The sequence below is a fragment of the Saimiri boliviensis genome, chromosome 3 (assembly GCF_048565385.1).
Source record: "Saimiri boliviensis isolate mSaiBol1 chromosome 3, mSaiBol1.pri, whole genome shotgun sequence".
Taxonomy (NCBI): Eukaryota; Metazoa; Chordata; class Mammalia; order Primates; family Cebidae; genus Saimiri; species Saimiri boliviensis.
Genome location: NC_133451.1, coordinates 73,778,669 through 73,792,833, shown reverse-complemented (window position 1 = coordinate 73,792,833; position 14,165 = coordinate 73,778,669). Strand labels below are relative to the sequence as shown.

At 32.4% G+C, this 14,165-nt stretch overlaps 1 protein-coding gene across 2 annotated transcripts in view; it reads right to left on the bottom strand.

Moving 5' to 3' along the window:
* The window catches only part of CFAP299 (cilia and flagella associated protein 299), a 644,411-nt gene that overhangs the window by 379,879 nt on the left and 250,367 nt on the right, over positions 1 to 14,165 (bottom strand). For both annotated transcript variants that reach the window (XM_003923943.3, XM_074396342.1), the window contains exon 3: positions 4,721 to 4,811. In XM_003923943.3, the coding sequence (XP_003923992.1) occupies positions 4,721 to 4,811 (91 nt within the window). The remainder of the gene's footprint in view (positions 1 to 4,720; positions 4,812 to 14,165) is intronic.

Genomic DNA, 14,165 nt, shown 5'->3' with positions numbered 1-14,165 from the left:
TAACAGTGATCAACAATGTTTACATCTCTAATAAAATGTATAAGCAACTGATTGTCTCAAAGAACTGTTTCAACTATCTTATCTGAAGATAAATTCAAATCTAATCAATGTTTTCCTTAAATACTATCAGCAAAAGTATTGCATATTTTCCATATCTATTTTATTCACAATTATAGCTTTAGCAGTTATAATACTCCTTTATTATAAAAATTTATTATATATTAAATAGTTGCAATGTATCATAAGTGTGACAAATGTTTAATCTATATTTTAAATAATCAATATTAATATGAGGGTACTCTTTTAATCCTCATATTACAGAGAAGGACATTGTGGCTTAGAAAATATAATAATGTCCTTTTACAATCCATAATACTTGGTAGGAAGTCAGTCTGGAACTTCAGTCTAGTTACTGTCTACCTCAAAATTCTGTTTTTTAAATCACTGAACTATACTAAACCCTCTAAAGCCAGGATTATACTTCTTTCCTTTATTAAAATTATTATCAGCTGCTCATTTTCCACTGAATCTTACAAATAGAAACATAGGAATAGTCCTCCACTGCTCTTCCCTATTTCTTACATAAAAACAAAGCACATGGTTTGCAGATTTTGTCTCCTAAGTAATCAGTCAAATCCATCTTTTTTTCCCCCGTTCATTCTGTCATTTATTTATCCCAGCCTTTATTATCTACTGCCTGCACTGTTACAATACCCTCTCGGTTGACCTCCCTGTCTTATACCTCATTTTCTATCTCTATGTACACTCACTTATCCCCATACACTACAGCCAGTGTACACCTAAATTGCATGTCTGACCACATCAACCATTTGCATATTATTTTAAGGACATTCATCACCTTCTTCTCAGTAGCACTGTCCACGCTACTGAGCACAGCAACAGAACCTATACACCTGGCTGTTGCTCATCGCTTTGGCTTCCTGCCTCCTCTCTCAAATTTATTTGAGAAATATTTACCAAGTAGAATTGACAGGGTTGGTGATCAAATGGATATGAGATCTGATAAGTAGAAAAGGAAAAAAAACACACACACAATAGAGCAATAGAATAAATGTTGAGCATTCGAGAGATAGCAACATGGAGGTAAACATTGGAGTAGAGTTCAGATCTTTTTCTCCAGCTTCCTACTTAACTGAATATATTTTTTTTGTCAAAAACAACACAAACTCACTACAACCAAAATCAAACACATTATCTCTGTGTCCGATTTCTGATCTTGGAGTGCACTACATCTCAGAGTGGCAGTATCATCTATCTATCTCCCAAACCACTCTCTTTCTTTCTATTCTTTCTTTAACTATATCCTATCACAGTATCCTGTCAAGTTCATCTTCTAAATAGCTCTCAAATCATTGTCTTCATCTGAATTTGTAATGCATCTGCTGGCATCTGCTTTATCCTTTCTGTAATTTATTCCCTATACTGAAGGTACACTGATGTTTTCTATCTGAAAATCTGATTATGTCATCCTCTACCCATTTACATACAATTAGATTTCCTTCCTAGCACCTGTGACATTGCAAATTTGCTCTTATTTCTATGCAAATTTATATTTGATTATTCATTTTCTGACCCTAACAACTATAAGCTCCATAAGCACTTGCCACTCATTGTATTCCAAGCAGTTCGTATGATGCCTGGTATAGAGCCATTTATCACTATTTGTTTAATGACTAATTTAAAAAAGTAATTAATAGATGGACAAAAAAGATCTAGGTTTCTATTTTTTTTGTAACAAGAAATATAGTCAGTGATCTCATGGGTTTCAATGATTCGCTAAGGGAAAATGTGTATAGTAGTAGAGATGCAGGTCATCTGGAGGTATAAGATGAGAAGCCCAAGAAAGAGATTCAGTTAAAAAGCCAGAAGAAAGGTAGAAAAACTGTAAGATAACTATGTCATAGACACCAAGGTAGAAAATAAAACAGACTGATCTGCTATGTAAACACCTCAGAGTAGTCTGGAAAGAAATTAAAGATTATTGTTTCAAAATAATCCATTTAACCCCTTTAATTTCTAACTAGATTTTTCTTTAATTATCACATCTTGACCTCTAAGATTTTCCTTAGTCTCTATCAGATACATGAAATGCTCTCAAGATGTACATCTTCATTAAAGCATCCTCTATAATTCTACCATTCCTATTGCAATTATAGCTATATTACTATATTTGTATCCTATTTCTGGATATTAAATTATGTCCTAATCTCAGCCTCATTTAAATATTTAAGTTCTATAACTTTTCCATTAATATTTCTGGGAAAATGCATTTGTGATATTTCGTATATTCATTCAATGAGTTCAAGTCTCTGTCTTCTTTACATCTTTGTTTGCATTACTGTCATGTGCCTCTAATGTGAGTTGTTGGCTATTCTAAACCAGACCACTATAATGTGCTGGGGCAAGCACTTGTCATAAGCACACACTTTATAAATGCTTCACTGTGGTGGTAGTGTTAACTTCACAGCATGAGCAGTCAGAAAACTACATTACTTGCTCAGGAAACAATAAATCTACATACAAATGAGAATGAAATAATAAAATTACTCATTTTAGTTTAGCCTTTTAAGAATTTTTAAACCTGAAATACATGAGGCATGAGGTAGAAATATTTTCATACATGAATGGCTCACATTTAAAATAAAGCTAAATAGCTATATCACTAGGGAAAAAACATTCATTGTGCCTGTCATTTGAAGAACTATATGACAATCAAAAATATTTTAAAAAGTGTTTTTGTACATAAATTGCAAATAAATTTGAATGTTTTGTATAATTAAATGCTGGAAGATCATACTAATTTAAATATTAATATTATATTTCCTATACTGTCCATCCAGAGCTGAATTTAATTATTCTACTTTTATTTTGTTTTACTTTCTATCTTCATTATCTAAAATATAAACCTGCTAAGATCATGAACGCCACAGCACCCCCGGGCTCCCAATGCCTAGAACCATTCCAAGCTTGTGCAAGTGCACAAGAAATATGTTTTGAGTGACTGGAAAATGAATGAACGTTGAGCAAGAAAATATACATGTATATCATGTAAAAGGCTGTTTTAATTTATTTAAGATATAATAGTGGCTTGAATCAAGGTAAATAATGTTTAGGATGAAAAAAGTAAAATTATTTGACTTATACTTAAGAGAAGATAGTAGTTCATTCAACATGGGTGAGAGAAAGTAGAGTCTGTAACTGATATGCTTTTAATCTGAGTAAATGGGTGGTTAGTGCCGTAATTTGTCATCAAGGGAGATACCAATGGAAGAACAAGATAAAGAAGATGTGCTTGAAAAGAAGCCTATTCTGATTCAAATCACAGACTCTGGGTCTTTAAAGCTGTCTGTGCTTGCTGGTCCTACTATTTAATAATCATGGATCATTTTTTTCAATTCTATGGAATTCGATTTCCATCTTTACTGTGGGTAGAATTTGTTCTTGACAAATTTAAAGGAAAAAACAAAACAAAACAAACAAACAAACAAAAAACAACTCTACAGCCAAACACAATGGATGCTTTTCCAGTTCTTAACTTGTTTGACCACTGATAATCATTTGCTCCTCCTTGGGCGTCCTTAACCCATGTTCCTTTGATACCTTTTTCTCCTGCCTTTCCTCAAATCTCTCTAGCTGCTCTACTAACAGTCAGATAAATTCCAGACTTTTCTGCTGTGATTAATAAGGTTGGCAAAAATCTAGTCTCTGCCCATATTTCCATCCCCACCCTTTTAAAATCTCTGTCAGCCTACTTCCTACATGAAATTTTTCCTTATTTTAAATCAGGGTTAGTTCTATTCAATTAATTAAACATGGTATGATTTTTTTTTATCTCTCTGAAGTACACTGAGGGTTTTGTTTTCACGTGATATTTTCAGTGGACCTGATAGTGAATAAAACTCCAACATTTTTATTAAGAAAACATTGGTAGAATAGATCTCCTTATATATATATTTTTCTGTTCCTCTAAATTTTTCGTCACATTACTTCTGAATAATTTTCTGTAAGTCAGTCACCTACTACAGTTTTAGCATGAATATTTGCCTTTTCTATTAAATTTCATTTGGAACATGTTAAGACTTACAAAGACTGTTATCACAAATATCATATTAACAAAGTGTGAAAGTAAATCTTTATTCCCAATAATATTCACATACTCTATGTATTTGATATTGATATAGCACACATTTTAATAAACTAAATATATATTCTCCTTAAATCATTCAAAATAATAATAATAACACATGTTCTTCTATTACATGATTGCTATCACATCTGCCAAGTAGTACTAAAAGGCAGACTATGCTACTATATTCTAGGAGTCACATAAAATCAGGGGACAAAACTCAGGGTCAGTGGGTGATGCCACTTAAGACAGTGTAAGAAGAGGCTGGGCTTAAGAAAAGCAAGAGGCTTTACCTAGAGGTGGCATGGAGTTAGAGAACCATTCTGCCATGCATAGGCATTTTTCTCTGCAAAAAAATTGTATAGAATCCTTTTTTTTTTTTTTTAACCATTTGGCTACTTCTAGAGATGTAAATGAGAATTTTTAACATTCTAGATATATTCCTATAATAAATAATTAATAAAGAAGAACTATATTTTATATCCCATAGATTAAGACATTCAATATTACATTTTTAATATTAATTGTGTCTTTAGTGTATACATTTTAAGCTGTTGTGTGAAATGTACTTACACTCAGTTTTCCATTGCGATTGTCTTCCTCTCTCATGGCCAGGGCCATCAGAAAATTATCTTGTAGGTCTTTACCAGCACTTGTTAGAGTCCTGTAAAAAGCAGATCTTCAGTTATAATGTATTAGATAACAAATATGTTTCAAACACTCCGGGGCCAACAATAATGCTTTTTTATTCCAAGTGACAATTTCCTTGCAACATGAAAACCATATAAACACAATCATTATTATCTGCTAGAGTCCTCAATTTAATTTCATATAGTAATAGAGTATTTATAAATAGCTGGAATCAAGCCTTTAAATAACATATCCATATCAAGACTCATACCATATATAATTTCATTTACATGCTCATTTTGTTCTTTTTTATAATACCAAGAAAAGTCACCATGTTCATACCCCTCACTTCCCACAAAATTTTTAACTGCCTATAATTTATGTATAATTTATTAATTTAAGGAAATTAAAATACTAGACACCTATGCTAATACAGTTACTGGAGTAGAGCATTAATTTTAGCCCTAGAAGTAGAGATAATCAAGGCAAGAAAGGAAACTAGGTTAACTTATCTTTGGCAGATGAAAGAAAGCATCAAGAATTCAAGAGAGAAATAACGTTCTCTGGAAATATATTTTAAAAGACGTATATCACAAAGATCTCAATCAAGCACAACTGAACCACATAATTAATAAGTTTAAGAGTGATTTGTAAAATAATAACCCTTTCTTTATACAGCAATTTCCTACATATTCCACAGATTTTTTCATTATGTGTCTGCTATGTACCAGGAACTGTATCTGGGCACAATGATGCACAAGGCATAGTTCCAGCTCTCAAGTTGTGTATGGTCTCATAGAGGTAAACAGATATATAAACATAATGTCATACCATGTGATAACTGGAATAATAGAGATACAGACAGAGTAACAAAGGGGTTAATAAGAGAAGGTATCTTATTCAAGGCAAAGTCACTTAATCTGAAATGTAAGAGCAATTATTCTTGAATTTAATGTTAAAACTTGAGATAGCATTAGCTAGTTTGAGGGGTGGAAGGAGAGAGTTATAAGTAACTAGAAAGGAAAGAAGGAATGCAGATTTAAAGTTGCAAGGCAATCCGGTAATAGCAAAGCAGTCAGAGAGTAAACACAGGAAGTGAGGGGGAAACCAGATAATATTATTAGAAGTTAAGATTTTAGTCAACACACTGTTATAAATATTTACTACGTTCAGATAGAAGAGTCTGGTTTTAGAATTCATTTTTACAATCCCTTTCAGGGAAGGCTTGTATGCTACTTAAGGAGCTTGGACCTTGTAATACTACCAGAAAGCATTGAACTAAAAGAGTCTAATGCAAGCAAATAAAATAGTCAAATCTGTGTTCCAGAAAGAGTATTCAGAACTATGAGAAAGGCAGCCTGAAGGAGAGCAACACTGCAGGGATTAAGAGACTATCACAAACCTTCAGAAAGAGATGATGAATATCTGATTTAAAGAAGTGATGGTAAGGATAGGAAGGAAAGGATAGATTTAGGAAATATTGAAGAGATAAAATGGACCTAGTGATTGATTTTTGTGAAGAGTTAAGGAGAGATTACTACTAGGTTAAATCATTGCAACCTTTGTTTATGTTGCTTATCTAGAAATGCAGCTCTTTAAATTCATCATAACTTATCTGCTTTTGCTTTCTAGCTTTATGTTCCTCAGCTTGTTTTATATACATACATATATATATAAAATGTTTACATAATATGTACATTATATGTTATATTATATATTATATTATATATAGTATATGTATATTATATATAATATATTATACACATAATATATATAACATATATATCACTTAATAATCAAAAAACCTTAATAAACATGTAAAATAACTACTAATTAGTACCAAAGAAGAGGTCAGATATTTGAAAATTTCTTTAATCCATTGTTCTGTCCACAAGTGAGTATTCCATGTTAAAATATGTATTATGTACTGCTTTAATATTAAATTTAATATTAAATGTCTAAAACAGAAAAGTAATTTTGTCAGTTGCTTGTTTAGAAAAAAAACTACCTGTTTTCTACTGCTCACAGCATAAGCTTCTAATCACTTGTTCAGTTTCCACCTAATTTCCTGCTTATGGTCTGTTTTAAAACCACATTCTGTTGTAAATTCTCTGTGAAATTTGAATAGAGAATTCATTTTACAAGTACCTCAATCAACAGTGGTCAGGTTATACTACAGTAACCAATGGTCCAAATCTCAGTGGTTTGCAATTGCAAGAGATTACTTTTCAATAAAAATATGCATTGATAGCCGGTTTACTGTGGCTCTTCATCTTGAGGGAATGAGACACTGATGAAACATCCTCTCTCGGAACCATCTTTGGTTATTGTGCAGAGGGAAAAAAAGAGAACATAGCCACACAATGCCTCTTAGAACTTCTGCTTAAAAGTAACACATATCACTTCTACTCATATTTCCTTGGCCAAAGCACTTGCTTTGGCCAACCCTGAACTCAATGGGGTGAGAAAATATAATCCTGTCCAGGCATTTGTAGCACATATTTGTGAATGGTAGCTCAGACACTCATGGCTTCCTATACCATAAACAACAGAGGTTGAGACTAGATTGCTCAGTATATAAGAGCAGTAAATAAAACAATTTTTGAACAAATTATGATAGTACAGAACATTTGTTAGCATGGTTCACTGTAATGTAACCAAGTAAAGGTTCTTTTGATAATTAAAATCACTAATCCTAGCTCCAAAACCAAACTTGCCCTAAATACTCACAGAGCATCCTATAAATTGTAGTTGAAGGAAGGAACTATTAATAGAATTAGCGTTCTGTGATAGTTATAGACATCTATTGCTTTTGCCTCCTAATATTCTTTCTCCCTTTTTATTGGCAACACGACCCTAACTTTTACTTGGGCAACTGTCTTTTCCACATTCTTTGCCTTAGTAGAATCAAGGTACCCACTTACAGCTCCTACCTCCCAAACCTTAGCTAGTGAATACACCTCAAGCTTTGCCAATGTCATTTTACCTCATAGGTAAATCTTTAACAGAGACAAAAGAATGAAAGGCAGCTGGAGTTATAGTGGTACCCTTACTTCCTACTACATAGTTTATTCAATTTTATGTTTGAATCTATGATAATCAGTGCTCTTCCAATAAATTCCCTTTTTTATTTCATTCATTAGAGTTGGTTTCTATTGCTTACAATAAAAACCTATAATTGATACAATGGCTATACAGTTAGGATACATCAGAATTCCTATGAGTTTCCACAAACTATATCTACTTCCTTCTCCTGCTACCTTCCCAAGCATATCTTGTTTTGTTGTAAATTTTTAGAACTTCAGAGATAAAGTTCAATGTGATCATCAACCCTGATCACATAACACAAAAGGTAACAATCATTAGAAGTTTTGCCTGTAGCCTTTAAGGCTTTTTAAAATTATATAAAGATATATATTTGTGTACTAATAAAAACATATATAGTATTATGTGGTCAGTTGTTCATTTCATTACATATTTTGCAATTTACTGTTTTATTGCTGTTGTTACAACTATTCCTGGAAGTTGATGTTTATGAGAGTTCCAAGAAAATAAAAATTATCCCTGATATATCAGATATGAAATGCCGGAAGAATAGATTTTTAGACATCATTCGCTAATAAGGATGGAAATCCTAATATTTTGCTATGCGTGACTCTCTTGCTAATGGCTGAGGTTTTCAGCAGATGTCTAGGCTGGACAGGAAAATAAAGTAATAGGCAATAGAATTCTTGCTGTCCCTGGACACTTACCAGGGCAGACACTCTTCCCCCTTCTTCCATAAAAATGAAAGCTTCAATTTTCACTTGGGCACATAGCAGCCTGGAATTGAGACCACATTTCTTAGCTCTTTGCAGCTAGTTATGTTCGTGTCACTAACTTTTGCACATTAAGAGCCAAGTGAAAATGATTTGTGATTTCTAGGGAGTGTACTTAAAGTAGAGGCAGGTACTTTTTTTCCGGTAGCTAGAATGCAATATAATAACTTGAAACTCCAACTGCCATCTTGGACATAAATTGTAGGCCACTATTATGGAGAAACAAAGAGAGGAGCAGGGTCCACAATACTTGAGAATACCAGCACAGCCTTGAGTGACACCAGCTGGACTTCTTGAATATGAGACTGAAAAGAATTTCTATTTGATTTCAGCTACTGTCATTTTGGTGTTTTCTTTTTCTTTTTCTTTTTTTTTTAACCAACCTAATTCAAAAAGATACTTGATCATTTGAAATTTGTTCACTTTTCTGAAAAAGATGCTCTTGTGGGATTGGCTTGGTTATCAAATTGGAATTTAACCTTAGGTGAAATATTCTAAGAATTTCCCAGGAGACCATATTACTTACCTAATTAAAATGAATTTTCTAAAACAGGTTAAGTCTTAGGTTAAGTCTATTAAATAATAGCACAAGATAATGAAAATTAAACTAAAATATAAGATGGAATATCAGTCTTTTAATTCCTATTCATTTACCAACTGATTAGTCCAAACAACCACATTTTTCTGAATCTGGATTTCATGATGAGCTAAATAATACCTAGGCCCAATAGGAGATGTAAAACTTGTGGTCTAAAGCAATCATGCTGTATCATTTATTACTAAATATCATTAAAATATAATTAGTCCAAGAAAAAGACTATTATCCTGACAAGATCCTAAGTTCATACTATTCTTCTTTCATTACTATGCAAGTCTCACATACATAGATTTACATCATTTCTTATAAACTCAGTGAAGAAGATAGAAGTATTATCCAAATTTGGAACAGAGAGGGTAAAGATTTTTGGCTCCAAAGCTATGTGAAGCAGAGAAAAAATGTTACATAGTAATCACTCTTACATCATGCTACAGTTGAGAACCCGAAACTTCTCAGCAAAGGAAATATTGGAAAAGAATGAAAGTTAATGCAGTGTGAGGTAAGGAATTCTTAAATCTTTAACATGCATTACTCTTATTTAACTAGGTTTATTTAACAGTAAGTGACCTAAGAAAGCTTGCTTAAGTAAATATTACAAAAACAGTTACTTCCTCAAGAAGTGAAGTAGGTCTGTTTCAAAATCTTAGTGTTCTAAGTTCTACCAAGGCAAATACTCCATCTTTATTGTTTATACTCCACTGCACTTTGAAAATGTGGTAAAAGTTATATGGATGAGTTAAATTTTACCAACCATGTTTAATCAATAGCTAAAGCTATTTATATAATGCTACATGAAAGATTATAAACATATTATTAATCTTCAAAAATTAGGTTACTGGTTTTATGATTTAAGTGTGTTGCTTGTATATCATTATCACACATACTGACATTACTAGCTTAACACTCAAAAAGAATGAATAACAAAAAAAAATGGAAAACTGTTAAAGTAGAAACTTATTTCAAGAATTAGTTTTTAAGAGTTTATTTGTTAAATAAATTCTTTCACTACATATTTGTGGTATCTATTTTTTGGGATTTTTAATGTATAACCTTTTTAATGTTTGTTGAAAGTGTCTAACAAACAAAGTTTGATTAATCATTAAAATGTTTTCTAGGCCAGGCACGGTTGCTCATACCTGTAATCCCAGCACTTTGGGAAGCCAAGGTGTGCATATCACAAGGTCAAGAGATCAAGACCATCCAGGCCAACATGGTGAAACCCTGTTTCTACTAAAAATACAAAGATTAGCTGAATATAGTAATGTGTGCCTGTAGTCACAGCTACTCAGGAGGCCGAGGAAGAAGATGCTTGAACCCTGGAGGCAGAGATTGCAGTGAGCCAAGATCGCACCACTGAATTCCAGCCTGGCGATAGAGCAAGACTCAGTCTCAAAAAAAAGTTAATAAATAAAAGATGTTTTCTAATAACCAGTTTCTTAATAATTCCTGATTCAAATCTGGGATTAAATCCATTCTAACTGCAATACTTTTTAGCTATTGGGCACTGTCTTTGTACTAGTCTCTACTAGGCATATTGCAAACAATAGCAATTATTTTCAAATAAACTCAAATGAGAAGTATATCTATAACTTCATTATAATCAGCTAGTATTTGGTTTTTATTCTAGATTCACTAATTTTCAGGCTTTATTTCACTATAATAAAGACACGCAACATATCAAAATAGCATATCATAAACACTATATCATAATATTTTCACATTGTGAAAACAATGAAAATTCACTGGGAGAAGTAACATAAATTAGTAGGAGTGTAGGAGAGTAGGAGTGAGATATGCAGCCTTTATCTGTGGGTACCCCTGGGAGTAATCAGAGTCTGTTGATCTTGTAGTCTCTCAGGAAAGTTAATTATTTATTATCATCATTCCAGTCTAGACTGAGGTTCTCATCAACTGCTCTTTTCAAAGGTAGATTTAATTTTTAAGCCAGAGAACTCCAATTTAGCCTATATTTCACATTTAGATAATTTACATTCAACTCCTTCACCCTTGTTTCAGTATATAATGCAACTTATCTGTGCCTTAGTTCCTTAAAACATGTTGTATACTTAGTTTGGAAAAAAAATCAATGCAGAGTAAAGTGAAAAATAGTAATTGAGTAAAATTGTATTATATAAAATCAATAATGTTACCATCTTAAAAAAACAAATGAACATATCTGTGAAAACATAGTTTTCAGAAATTATTCTATATCCCATGGATAAATTAACCGACAGAACTTTTGTATATATTTATATTTGTATGATCCCAAATAATTTAAATTCTATTTTTAGAGGTCAAAATAGAATATTATTTGCAAACTTGATAAGAAAATTTTATTTACCATAATATATTTATTTTTAGAGGACTCATTTGAGAATTAAATATGAAAGATATGTTTTTACTGTGTTTTGATATAAGGCAACTGTTGCTCTATCAGACAGATAGTATTTTTGTATGTTTCCCAGAAAACATGCTATCTTTCTGTTTTATCTTTTATATAAATTAGGAGGAAAAAATTCTACCTTTCCACAGATACAATTATTTATCATTCTTGAATGACTAGTGAGTCAATAAAGAAACTAAGAAAGATAATTGAAAATATCTTGAAACAAATGACAATGGAAACACAACATACTATGGGATACAGCGAACCGCAGTACTAAAAAGGTTTATAGCTATAAGCACCTAAAGCAAAAGAACAAGAAAATTTCAAATAACCTGATGATGCATATTTAAAAACTATAAAAGCAAGAGCTAAAAAAAACCTAAAATCAGTGTAAGAAATAATAAATATCAGAAATAAATAAAATTGAAATAAAGGAACAACACAAATGTTCAACAAAAGGAAAACTTGTTTTTTTTTGAAAAGATAAACAAAATAGGCACACCTCTAGCCAGACTAAGAAAAGAAAAAAAAAAAAAAGAGAAGATTCAAATAAATAAAATCAAAGTGAAAAAGAAGACATTCGCTGGGTGTGGTGGCCCTGATGTGTTCCAGCTACCTGGGAGGATGAGGTGGGAAGATCACATGAGCCTGGGAGATTGAGGTTGCAGTGAGGTTGATTGTGCCACTGTATCCCAGCCTGGGAAACAGAGTGAGATTTGTTCTCAAAAAAAAAAAAAAATTAATAAAAGTGAAAAAAGAGACATTACAACTGATACTGCGGAAATTCAAAGTATTATTAGAGGCTACTATGCCAACAAATTGGAAAACCCACAAGAAATGAATAAATGTATAGATGTATGTAACCTACCAAAATTGAACCATGAAGAAAACTGAAACATAAACAGACCAATAATAAGTAACAAAATTAAAGCTCAAATTATATACACAAAGGATTATAAACATTCTATTATAAAACGTATGTTTACTGAGGCATTGTTCACAATAGCAAAGACTTGGAACCAACCGAAATGCCCATCTATGATAGACTGGATAAAGAAAATGTGGTACATATACATCATGGAATATTATGCAGTCATAACAAAGGATGAGTTCATTTCCCTTGCAGGCACATAGATGAAGCTGGAAACCATCATTCTCAGCAAACTGACATAAGAACAAAAAACCAAACACCACATGTTCTCACTCAAAAGTGAGTGTTGAACAATGAGAACACATGGACACAGGGAGGGTAACATCACACACCAGGGCCTGTTGGGGGATGGGGACTAGGGCAGGGATAGCAGGGGCTGGGAGTATCAGGGAGAGATAACATTAGGAGAAATACGTAATGTAGATGACGGAGGGGGGAAGGGGATGGTTGCAGCAAACAACCATGATACATATATAACTATGCAACAAACTTGAACATTCTGCACATGTACCCCAGAACTTAAAGTATAATAAAAAATATATATCAGTAGAAAAGAAAATAAAAATAAATAAAAATAAATAGTCTAGAAATTGGCTTGCTCTCCTAGTTTCTGCCATTAACCTTAAAAGAAACATATGGACCAGCCAATTGGTCACTGCATCTCCAAGAGAGACACTTAAAGCCCATGTAAGCTGCCTTCAGTGTGCCCAGCCTATGTTTTTAATCCTTAACAGACAGACACACAAGTGAGACCAGCTGAACATAGTCCAGATTAGCAAAACCACACTGATACAAAAATAAATATTACTTTATACTACTGAGTTGTGGGGACAGTTTCTTAAGCAGCATTTCTCTGGCAATAACTCACTTACATACCACATTTTTGTTATTATACTTGAAGAATTGCTGTGGGCACATTTATCCATTCATGCCATGGTATTTCTTGAAAAGCTACCATGTGCTAGTGCTAGAACTGTACTACCTATGGAAGTAGAGGAGTAAACAAATGGGCACAACCCTGAGTCTAGGCATGTATTTAGGATCACCAGCTTCAGCTGGAAAACAGATTCTTTAAATGATTTCTATAGGAAAATATTGCTGAGGATTTCAAATAGCAATTTTAAAATGAGAAAACAAATACAAAATTATAAGATAGTTGTTTCTTCCTTCTTCCTACACAGAATGTAACATAACAGCAAATTGCTCTCAGGCCCTTTGTACTCCCCAAAAACAGTAAACATTTTTTGCCTCTCAAGTGAACTTGAGAATAGTTGTTCTCAGTGAACAAAAGCAAATAATTTTAGCAAATATCTAAAGCAAGGTGAATTTTTTTTAATGGAATAAAAACTAGACTTTTTTCTTAATGTTTAATAACTTATTCTTATGCATTATTAATATATTTATATATTTGATAAGTTAATTTAATATATTTAATACAATGTTTTAATATTTTCCATAAACTTTTTTCCCTTTAAATAATACTTTGGTCTCAGTGCTAACTTTACCTCAGACTGAGTTAGTAGGCACACCCTCCAGCTACAACTTATAGATGTAATAAAATTCCAGATACTAGAGAAATAATATTGAAATTATGTTTAAGTCAAGCTGAAAAGGAAGGTAAATCCTTTAGATGCAGGAATGAAGGGGGAACTCAA